The sequence below is a fragment of the Salvelinus fontinalis genome, chromosome 5, assembly GCF_029448725.1.
Source record: "Salvelinus fontinalis isolate EN_2023a chromosome 5, ASM2944872v1, whole genome shotgun sequence".
Taxonomy (NCBI): Eukaryota; Metazoa; Chordata; class Actinopteri; order Salmoniformes; family Salmonidae; genus Salvelinus; species Salvelinus fontinalis.
In genome coordinates this window covers 26,629,726-26,641,758 of record NC_074669.1, presented here as the reverse complement: position 1 = coordinate 26,641,758, position 12,033 = coordinate 26,629,726, and the positions used below count along the sequence as shown (strand labels likewise).

The following is a 12,033-nucleotide window of genomic DNA, read 5'->3' as shown; positions in this document are numbered from 1 at the left end:
AAAAATATTTAATCCTTTAAATCAGCTGTAAACTGGCCACTCGAGCATTGACTCTATTCTTGGTAAGCAACTCCAGTGTAGATTTGGATTTTTGTTTTAGGTTGTTGTCCTACTGAAAGGTGATTTCCTCTCCAAGTGTCTGGTGTAAAGCAGACTGAAGCAACTTGATCATGCTTAAATATATTTTCAATGTCTGATTTGTTATTGTTACCCATTTACCAATCCCTGCCCTTCTTTTATGAGGCTTTCGAAAAGCTCCCTGGTCTTTGTAGTTGAATCTGTGATTGAAATGCAATACTTGACTGAGGGACCTTAGATTTACTGTATGGGGACAGAGGAAGGGGTAGTCATTAAAAAATGTCAACCCCTATTATTTCACGCAGATGAGTCCATATCATTTATGATTTGTGAAGCCGCTTTTTCCCCCCTTGACTAAACAAAGGGGTGAATACTTAGTCTTTGCATATCTTATTTCATTTGAATTTGTAAAAATGTGTAGAATTTTCTTTTTCACTTTGAGATTATGGATTATTTTGTGTAGCTCAATGAAATCTATTTCAATCCCAATTTGTAATGCAACAAACTGTCAAAGTTCTAGGGGGTGTAGACTTTCTATAGGCACTGTAAATCCCTATGGAGTAGATGAAGGGAATCATTAAGACTATTCAGGAGTCGGTTGACGGGAAGGAGACGTGTCTAGCTGGCGTCCCGTCTTTGGGGCTGGGTTCTCTGTAATTAAGATCAGGGGTCAGGACTAAGCGCTCACCATGAGATGCCAGATGCCATCCAGTCATAAGGAAGTACTTCTGTTTTTGTGTCTTGTGATGGGTTGTTGCCACAATGTATTTTTAACCTTAGTTAGATCTGAGCATTCAGCTTTAAAATTCATCTGGATTCAATTGTTTGCCAGATAATGTGCATTATGAATAACCTTTCTGGAATCTTTGTAAAATCAGAGGCAATGTTTCCGATCTTATGAAACGTAAGTAATTATGCAGTGATTCACAGAGAAAAGTCAAACATTGATTAGAAAATCATTGTCTTGAGAGTTTGAGAACATGGGACTATACGGTTCGATCTGCAGTTTTGTCAAAATTGAGTTATTGACATAACAATTTACAGAACAAGGCTATCTACCTACAGCATATAGTACTCTAATTACCCCCAATTCATGTTAAGTTCAGAAGAATACTAGATTTTTAAAAAATTGCCATTCAAACCAATGAGGGTTTGTGTCTTTAAAGCCAATTATCTCAGAATCATCTTTTTGCAGATATAACCTTTTAAGAACCAAGCTCTCTCTTTGTATTATCCTTGAATCAAACCAAATGTATCATCACATTCCCCCTGCACATAATGACCAGTGAATGAATGAAATCACAAAATAAATCATAACTGAATTTCTACCTAGGTACATCATGACAAGCGGCCGGACCATGGAGTCGACTAAAGAGTTCTTTTCGCGCCACAGCTACTTTGGGCTGGGCAAAGACAACGTGATCTTCTTCCAGCAGGGCATGTTGCCTGCCATGGACTACAACGGCAAGATCATCCTGGAGAGCAAAGCCAAGCTGGCAATGGCCCCAGGTACAAAACTTAATCTGTGTGAGAGTGTGTGTGTGTGTGTGTGTACATCTGTGTATTTTAGATGTTAATGGGTCAGTACGGATGTGTTTGTCTGTATTTCAGATGGTAATGGGGGTCTGTACAGAGCTCTGGGTACCCAGGGGATTGTGGAGGACATGGAGCAGAGGGGGATCGGGTTCATCCATGTGTACTGTGTGGACAACATCCTGGTTAAAGTAGCAGACCCTGCCTTTGTCGGCTTCTGTGTCCAGAAAGGAGGAGACTGTGGGGCTAAGGTTAGTAGCGCTCTCTCTTTCTCACTGGAAGTTTCTCTCTATCGCTGTCTCTTTGCCCTCTTCTGTCTCTCACAACAGGGCCAAATGTGACTCATGAGGTCACCCAATATGTTCCAATACTCTTAAATGACTTCCTTCCTTCTCTAGTCAGATCCTATCTCAGTAGCTTAGTGGTTTCCTCTCCTGGACCTCTCTCCCTCTAAGCCAATGTTCACAAAGGCTTTGAGCTGAAAGCAGTATGGTTGGTCACTCTGTGATGAGAAAGAAGATATTGAAATGAATTTAGACTCAGACCATGTGCATCATCATCATCCAATCCTCGATCTGCTTGTGGTTCAGGTCCTGTTGTACAATACCAGACCAGGAAGTTAGTATTGAAACTGTGTTCAGTAAAGGTGTGTTTGGATAAGAGGGTGTGACTGAGGGGATTCAATTAAACTGGCCCGGGTGGCAGTTTGCACCTGGTGAAAAGTGATTGCATTCGTTTTGGAATGCAACAGATACATATGTGTTCCCAGTCATGTGAAATCCTAATAAATTTATTTCAATTGACTGATTTCCTTATACTGTATTAACTGTAACTCAGTAAAGTCTTTGAAAATGTTACATTTATATTTTTGTTCAGTGTAGAAGGCAATGTATTTCATACCGAACACCTGGGGCCTGTTGCACAAAACTAGGATAAGGGATTAAGCCAGGATATCTTGGTGATCCTGGCTCAATTGATCCGTAATCCGGTTGTACTAAAGATGGATAGGGGGCAGGAGGATATGTTATGGTATAAATTACCATGGAGATTTATTCTGTGGAGCTAGCCTGCTCCAGACCAGGCTAAATTCCAGGATCTATTTAATCTCATCCCTAATGTCAGTCAGCAGTCACCACAAATGGAAACCAATAGTTATTTCACTGCTCACTATACATTGTTATCACATATAACTAGACCCACTGTTATTATTTAAACGTTTGTGATCATTAATTTCAATGATTTTGGATAAAAAATGATTTTTAGATGATGTTGCTATCATTAGATAATTTACAGTTTCCCATAGACTATAAGGCTATATATAAAATGATAGAATATTAGGGCCACAAAGGGGAAAAAAACACAAGTCATAATATTGTAACCAGTTGTTTTAAAGGAGGACAGTTGTTAAAATGACAGATGTGGGGCATTTCGTGAAATTGTACTTCAGTATGGTTTCATAAACAAAGACATGCTGATGTGCCAGAATATTAAGTATCACATTGTCATAAGTATCAAAACTGTAAAAACAATATGTAGCTTTTCTGCAGAAAGAACCAGCCTCAAATTTATGACTTTATCCTTTTTCTTCAGTGTGGCCCTAGTACTCTGTCATATAAACAAATACACATTCCATATGAATATAAAAACACAATGTGTAACATTATGTTCCTTTATTGAATAAGGACAAAACAAAGCAGGTAAACCATCAGCTCCTTTCGAAACTGAAGTCACAGTGACTCTACAAGATGGAAAGCACAGAATCCAAGCATATTATACAAAATGATACATACACATTCAAAGGTCTGTATATAACACACCCTGCATGTCTGCACACTAAAATAAATGCAGGACAAATCCATACACATCAACTGAACAGACAAATGAATGGATGCAGTAGCCTCCCTGCAGCCTTGTATTACACACAGTATACCGCACAAACATCATAAGAGGCCAAATTCATCAAAAAACGAACCCAAAAAAACCCAAATTCCTCTGCCACCGCAGGACATATTTAACCAAAATTGAAAGCACACATACTAACTAAAATTATTCAACACATATTGGTCCCTCAGCAGCCGATCACTGTCGTCATCAGGGAAGATTGCCGGATTGTCCCAGTCCATGGCTGGTGGCACTCTGGGGGCCCTCTCCTTCCTCAGGCAGGCCACATTGTGGAGGACAGCACAAGCCACAGTAATATCACATGCCCTAACAGGGCTGACCCTTAATTTGTGAAGGCAGTGAAAGCGTGCCTTCAGGAGGCCAAAGGTCATTTCAACTCTGGCCCTGGTCCTGGCATGGGCATGGTTGTAGGCCTGCTGTGCTTCCTGGGGGTCTGTGAAAGGTGTCAGGAGAAAAGGCTGGCAGCCATACCCCCTGTCTCCCAGCAACACACCAGAGAATTCACCTGTCAACACAAAATCTCATCATTACTACCTCATAAACACAGTGATATTCTTGACACAGCCATGATGGTTATAAATAGGGGTTGTGTGGCTTACCTTGTGATAGGCACTGATAGATTTCAGAGGCCCGAAAGATTCTGGAGTCATGGACTGAGCCAGGCCATTTTGCCACAACATTGCTGATCACAGTCAGCATTGCAGACCATCTGAAATCATAAGATGAGGAATATTACACCAATCAATGCACATCACTGGCAATGCAGAGTGTTCGTCAATGGACAATATCAAAAAGTTATGTTCACCTGAACATTAATGCTGTGAAAGGATTTCCTATTCACAAAATCGGCCTCATGGGCACCTGAGGGGGCTTTTATCCTTATGTGTGTGCAGTCCACTGCACCAATGACATTGGGGAAACCTGTCACACAAAGTAATGAGTATCCTACTATGTGTTAACAGTTGTCCTGTAATTTGTAGATCCTCTTACCTGCAATCCTATAGAACTCCTCTTTGATGTCACAGAGTCTTCTGTGGCCAGGGAAGGAGATGAAGACATCTGCTAATGCTTTGATAGCCAGACACACACTCCTTATTGTGCGGCAAATTGTGGCCTTGTTCAGCTGTTCTGCATCCCCCACTGAGTACAGGAGGGCTCCACTAGCAAAAAAGCGCAAGGCCACACAAACCATTTGCTCCACACTCAGTGCATGGCTCCGTGCAGTGCGGTGCTTAATCCTGGGACCCAGTAGTCTGCATAGATACCTGATGCCATCTGCAGAAAACCTGTATCTTTCATATAGATGGTCATCAGGGAAGGCCAGTGGGTCCAACCGGTCCCTGAAGACCCTTTCTCGCCTGAAGGCTCTCCTCAGCACAAGTGCTTCTTCATCCACCACATCTCGCACGAATGGGCATGCCATTGTCAGAGCAGAAAGGAACACACAATTTTGGGCCTTCATATAGGCTAGTGGCCACACCTGGTGCTGGGGGGGTGGGAAAAAGAGGGCGATGCCTTATAACGATGACTTGGTTGTACTGATTGCTGGGAAAATTAAAAAAAACTTAGAAAGATGCCACCGTCCTGTGTGCTCACAATAAGAGCTCATATGTCATGGTTCACTTGACTTTACGAGAATATACCTAATTTTTATTTTGAGCTGTGTCATCTTCTTGGAGCTGGGGGAGGAAAGAAAAATAATGATTAATACATTTGTGTTACAGTTAGCATACAGTGTACATTGAAGGCATATCTCACCTCCCTCTCAAGTTTTTTTATTTCAAGGTCCAGTTTCCTAATTGTCCTCTTTTTTATTTCGGACTCCAGTGCAAGATTTTCCATCTTTTTCTTCTTGTACTGAATGTCTATGTCTGCCAGTTCTATTTGGCGCCGGAGGTGGTTGCCATACAACTTTCTGATAGCTTGTGAGCTCTGTGAACACAATACAATTAGCGCAGCTGGAATTTGGCAGGATGTGGTGTCCTTTTATTAATACGCACTATGTTGCCAGGCTGGTTTTCCCACTGTATAGCATCTGGGTCCTGTAAAAGAAATTAGATTTTTTGATTTTGATGAGGACTCCTCACCATTGTAGAGTAAATAGTACTTTCACAGTCTTAACATGATACCTCATGCCTTCTGGAATCCAGAGAGATGGTCTCCTCCTCATCATCGTCTCCATCATGTGCTGTTGCTGCTGCACTGGGGCCTTCACCCTATCACATTTAATCGGATTCATATTGAAGCTAGTAGACAAGACATGCCAGGCCTACAGTATGCCTTTGATGGAGTACTCACTGGATCAGCATCGTCTGGTGCTTGTGCTGGTGGCTCTAACAGGAACACAGTGCTGCCAGACACTGCAAGGCAATAGGTAAACCAAAGTCAGACAGTCCAAATTGATTCAATATGAATGTGGTTGTATCCCATGTAGAGATGGAAGGACATACCTTGAATGAAGCGGGTGGCATCTTGGGAGGAACCTATGCTCGTCTCTTTCCCCCCAGGGATCCCCTCTAAGACGGGCCTGCCTTTATTTAGCTCCAAGGCCATGTCCTCTGCTGGGGTAAGGTCAGCCTTTGGTGACCCACCACCCGTGCCTTGTCTGTGGGTATTCTTTTTCACTGCTAAAACAGTACAGACAATGTGTGAGCAGGCACCTTCTGGGTACAATATATGCTTGTGCTTTGTTAAATATTAGTCAGGGACCATACCATTCTGCAGAATGTTCTTGTATTTGATTTTGACCTGCTGCCATGTCCGTTTTGTCCCGTTCATGTTTAATCTACACACACACACACATTTAATGGAGTCACACTGCAAAAAATTACTTGGTATTTTTGTCTTGTTTTCAGTAAAAATATCAAAAAATGTATCATAGCTTTATACAGTGTGATGGAGTTACTTTACACAATTTCACTCATATCTGCAGTGCATTTCAATTAAAAATTTAACCGTTTCATAATTACAGTACAACTGCATTTTTGGAGATGTGAATTAAATATTTGAATTGTAATTGTGATGTTTCAGCGGAGCGGTGACTGTGTAATTGTGCACTACTTATTCATTCAGGCGGTCTGCAATACTTTGCCACGCTTTTTCTCTTTGCTTTATCACTGTGGCGGTGTTGCCTTTCTTCTTAATTATATCTTTTACCTCCTCGTATGCCTCCATGAGGATTTGTGCTTCCGACGGGGAAAAGTACGCGGCTCTAGTTGCCATGGTAAATCAGTTAATCTGTGATCTGTGGCGGGGTCTATTTGAGTGAGCCGTGAGCGCGCACCTATCCAGGATTGGTTTCACCTGGTTTAATGAATCCGTGTCTGCTCATCCTGGCTTGGTCTTTGTGCAACCAATTAAGCCTGGACGCACATGTTTTGGCTTCATTGAGCTCAGCTGAGTCATTTATCCCGGATGTCTTAATTCTACTTTTGTGCAACAGGCCCCTGGCTGCCTCCCTGACATGAAGCTAAAAACAAAAGTTATGTAGGTTAATTAAGCATGTGGAGTAATGAGTAGGATTCTGTTTTCACATGCAATGTGTTTGCTTTTGATTAAAAACGCATTGCCTGCCTTCCCACTGAAAACTAGTTTGAAAATGTATGTTCTGAACAATGCCTCATGCTGCCTTGTTGACAATATGGCAGAGCAGCGCATATTCTATTACTGTTCAATTTTAGCTGGGTGTGCCTCCTTCACCGGACACGTGAAGGGCCATAGCTCGAGTTTCTAAACCCAGAAGCGCAACATAGCGATGCGCCATGACATCGCCTACAAGTGTGAGCAGGGATTTCTATTGGAAAAGCAGTTTTAGCCCATCTTTATACTGTACTGTCTTTGAGACATTGACAACTGCCTTGCCACAACTTCTCCTCTTTAAAGAACTGCACTTATAATTCACCACAAGGTGGGGGTGTAGACTATCACCCAGAAGGAGTGAAGGAGCAGGCGTTTCCTCACACATACATGGTTCAAACCAAGATGTTTTTCGGCCAACTTTTACATCCCGCCAACTGTTCTTTATATTTGAAAGGCATGGCCGGCGCCAAAGCCTCAACTTTTACTCCCGTCAACCAATCTAGTCATGATTGCGTTAAAGTTCTGTCTACGGCTTAAAGCCAGTTCATGCTTGCTCTGGAAATGTGATTTGGAGGCTCCATATGGAGTGTGACTCAATTGTGGAGCCTCCAGAGGCTTGCAGAGGCCAAATCGAGCAACATACAAAATCGCTGTGCGTTTCACAAATGTTGTAATCATGTGAAGTACTCTGTATAGCTCCGCATTGACACGATTGGTTGGCGGTAGGGGCGCGAGGTGCAATATAAACAAACTCACTTCCTTCACAGCTGCTCTGCTAAACGCAAGAAGTATACATGCCCTACTATCCCATTACTACTATCCTCCTGCCTGTTCTAAACTTTGCGAGGCATGTCACTTCAACCATCTCTTCCCATAGTCCAGGACATGCACTGTTTTCTTAACCACAAATGGATGGAACCATAAATAATTACCGTGGGAAGAAATATCACTGAATAACGACAATATTGGAATAAAGGGCTAATGCAATTGAAGGCATCAAATTGTTGCTTACTGAAACTCCCAAAGTCAATACAAAGCAATACCAACTATTCACAGCACCGTTTAGATCTGCTTTGAGACAAGTGTTGGGAATCAGTCAGATTTTCTTTTCACTAAATCTCTGTTCAGATATTGGTTAGCCAGGCTACAATTAGGCTCATTTATTAGTGCTGATCAGACTTTTTTTTTAAGCCTGGTTATGTAGCGTAACATTCATGAAAACTTTATCGAAAACTAGATATTTTGGGCTTAGTTATAGTGAAACAAGTCTAACAAGTACATTTATTTTTTCCCCTATCAGTTCAACTCTACCATTGAAATCATGCCTCATCTCAGGGGAGGTGTTTGATATGAAATGCATTCCCTTCTACACCAAACAAAAATCTAAATGCAACAATTTCAAAGACTTTACTGAGTTAGTTCATACAGTGTAAGGAAATCAGTCAATTGAAATAAATTAGGATTTCACATGACTAGTAATACAGATATGTATCGGTTGGCCACAGATGCCTTAAAAAAAGGTAGGGAGTGGATCAGAAAACCAGTCAGTATCTGGTGAGACCATCATACTGCAGTGCACGAGAGACAGTTCCTGCAAGGTATTTATGACCGTCATAATACTGGCCAACTCGCCCAGGAGAGGGGGGTCTTGAAACCTTCGGCTAGCCGGCACCTTTGATCTCCATCCAGGAGTGCAAGTCCTGACCACACCAACCAACAAAATGAAAAAAAGAGGGGGAAAAAGAGAGACAAAGGAAAACAACAATGCAAAAAAAAATGACATCAAGGACAACAAATCATAAAAGCAAGGCCAACTGAACATGTACGGCACTATTTACATGTATGTGCATTTGAATGAAAGTGTGTGTGTATATGCATGTGTACAAACACCTGCACAGCATGCATATGATGCCTCCTTGATTAGACTACTAATCTTGCTTGAGTGGCAGTATCCTCGCTTATAAACCCTGGATTACTGACATGGGGTGCTGTATTGAAGCCACTGTGCTGCCATCTTGGTGGTACTCCTTAATTGTCAAAAATATTTTAAAGCTATAGAAATACATTTATTCATATCTACATTTTATTTCTTGACATGTATTCTATTAGACACTTTAATGCATACTTTTATGATATGTGAGCTAAACATTTTTTTTTAAAGACAAATATAAAAATTTAGACTTTAAAAAAATTATATTAAGAGTACTAATGTTACTGGCCCCACTACAACAAATATTTAAATACATGTAATTTTGGCCTTAACAGTTCATTGAAATACTGTAGAATTCCATTCATTCCTATGGAGGACTGCTTCTACTAGGGAGTGGTAACAGTTGCTTCAAAGCCTCTGAATGGCTAGTACATAGCGTCAGCAATCCAGGGTTTATATATGTAATACAAAATTCAGAAGGCAGTAAGGCACATTTCTGCATATGACCAAATTCAATTTTTTTTTTTTTTTTTTTTTTTTTTTTTTAACCTGAGGGGGGGTCAACCTTTTATACAGTACCCAACTCACTAATCTGTGAGTTAATTTGACCATTGGGAAAAATAGTTAGTGAAAATACAGCAATGCGGGTTGGATTGAATTGAGCCCCTAACACATTTTTTTAGGGGATGATTGCACTTTTCTTCCAAACACAATACTGCAATAAATGTGAGTAATTTCAAATATGTTTTTGCCCCATGGGTATTAAAATGTACACTGTAAGTAGCAATAGCTCTCATTAACACAGCGCATAACTACTGTGAGCTATCTGTCCAGAGCTATATTTGCTCGCGATGCACAACATTTTATCAGAGCATGCCAGTGAACTTCAGGTAAGTGTTGGAAAGTGTTGGAATCAGGTACAACTAGATTTACCCACCCCCAAAAGGAATATTTATGAGCAATTCCCCGCCACCCACAACTTCACCTGAATGCATGTTTTAAAAAGTAAGGGGTTAGGCAAAGGCTGAAATTGGGTTATTTTATTATTAGTAGCCTAGGTCTACTCTTAACCAAAAGCCTGTGATTTGTCTTAATCAATGTGAATGTTTCACTGAGTCTCCATCTGTATATTTAGTTCATTCTCTGTCTGGGAAAATAAGTGGTGGTATAGTTCATCTATTCATTTTCTCATCTACAGTATTCCGAAAGTATTCAGACCCCTTTACTTTTTCCAAATTTATGTTTCAGCCTTATTCTAAAATGGATTAAATCGTTTTTTCCCTCAATCTACACACAATAACCCCATAATGACAAAGCACACAGGTTTTTAGAAATTTTATTTTTAATAAATTTGCTATCACATTTACAGTTCAAGTCGGAAGTTTAGATACACCTTAGCCAAATACATTTAAACTCAGTTTCACAATTCCTGACATTTAATCCTAGTAAAAATTCCCTGTCTTAGGTCAGGTAGGATCACCACTTTATTTAAAGAATGTGAAATGTCAGAATAATAGTAGAGAGAATGATGGATTTCAGCTTTTATTTCCTTCATCACATTCCCAGTGGGTCAGAAGTTGACATACACTCAATTAGTATTTGGTAGCATTGCCTTTAAATTGTTTAACTTGGGTCAAATGTTTTGGGTAGCCTTCCACAAGCTTCCCACAATAAGTTGGGTGAATTTTGGCCCATTCCTCTTGACAGAGCTGGTGTAACTGAGTCAGGTTTGTAGGCCTCCTGAGCGCTATGGCGTAGGTTTTTATCAAGGCTCTCTGTACTTTTCTCCGTTCATCTTTCCCTCGATTCTGACTCGTCTCTGCTTCTGGAAAACATGGATGAGCTGTGCCTGGTTTCCTTCAGACGTGATGCTTGGCATTCAGGCCAAAGAGTTCAATCTTGGTTTTAACAAGAATCTTGTTTCTCATGGTCAGAGTCCTTTAGGTGCCTTTTGGCAATCTCCAAGTGGGCTGTCATTACTGAGGAGTGGCGTCCGTCTGGCGACTCTGTTGTGTCTTTGACTATGCCAGATTAATTGCTATGACATGCTATTCTATAAAATAATTTCTCCGTAATGAATATTACCTGATTGAACTAATCATGTAAATATGAATTAACTAGAGGGACACCACGAAATAATATTTATAGAGCTATTATCTTTCGAATAAACTCTTAAAGATTTAGTAATATTTTACTAAATAGCAGTCACATTAATCGTCATTTTATTCAGTCTCATCTGAAAGTTGTAAGTCCTTGATTATCTGCAAGAATCCTGGCTAACAAGTTGAATCAGCAATACAAAATTGGGTTTAATTATTTATTTACTAAATACCTAACTAATCACACAAACACACATACACAATTAAATCATAACTTGATCACAAATTACATCATACAGAAAAACGTCCCTAGCGGGCAGAATCGATATGACAGCTTGTTACACAAAGGAAAGAGGGGGGAGTCCTAGTGAAAGAGCGGGAGACTTGACATAGCACAGCTCGCCTATCGTAAATACAGTATCTTATGCATTCTAAATTACCGCTCATTTGAAGAGGAAAATGCAATCAATATTTACTCTGAGCTGCGCTTCAGTAGGTTGGTGGTAGATGGCCCGAGTCCTCTGTCCTTTGAAGAATGTCTCTGGTAGTCACGGGAACGTTGTGTGTATTAGACGGGATACTTGGACTGTCCTTCCGAACCTGCGTTTAGCTGTTGCTAACTCAAAGGCTAGGAGATATCACTTCTGTAGTGAATATGAGTTCAAAGTTCATACCATTCACAATCAAAGTCCATGCTGATGTTGGCTACATCTATAGTGATTATCTGAACCATTCTGACACTGGATCGTCATCCTAGAGTACCCGGAACAGAAAGTTATTTTCTGGGAAAATGGCTTTTATAGTGGAGGGAGAGGGGTGTGTCTGAAAGGTTTATAACCCATGCCTCTTCACAGGGGCGGACCACTGTGAGCAGAGAACTTATGAAAGCACAGATCTCTCATTTGGAAGCTA

General features: G+C 40.7%; 1 protein-coding gene across 2 annotated transcripts in view; it reads left to right on the top strand.

Annotated features, from left to right (window-relative positions):
- LOC129855420 (UDP-N-acetylhexosamine pyrophosphorylase-like) overlaps positions 1-12,033 on the top strand; it is a 30,636-nt gene that overhangs the window by 10,712 nt on the left and 7,891 nt on the right. For both annotated transcript variants that reach the window (XM_055923068.1, XM_055923069.1), the window contains exons 4-5: positions 1,412-1,587; positions 1,690-1,862. In XM_055923068.1, the coding sequence (XP_055779043.1) occupies positions 1,412-1,587; positions 1,690-1,862 (349 nt within the window). The remainder of the gene's footprint in view (positions 1-1,411; positions 1,588-1,689; positions 1,863-12,033) is intronic.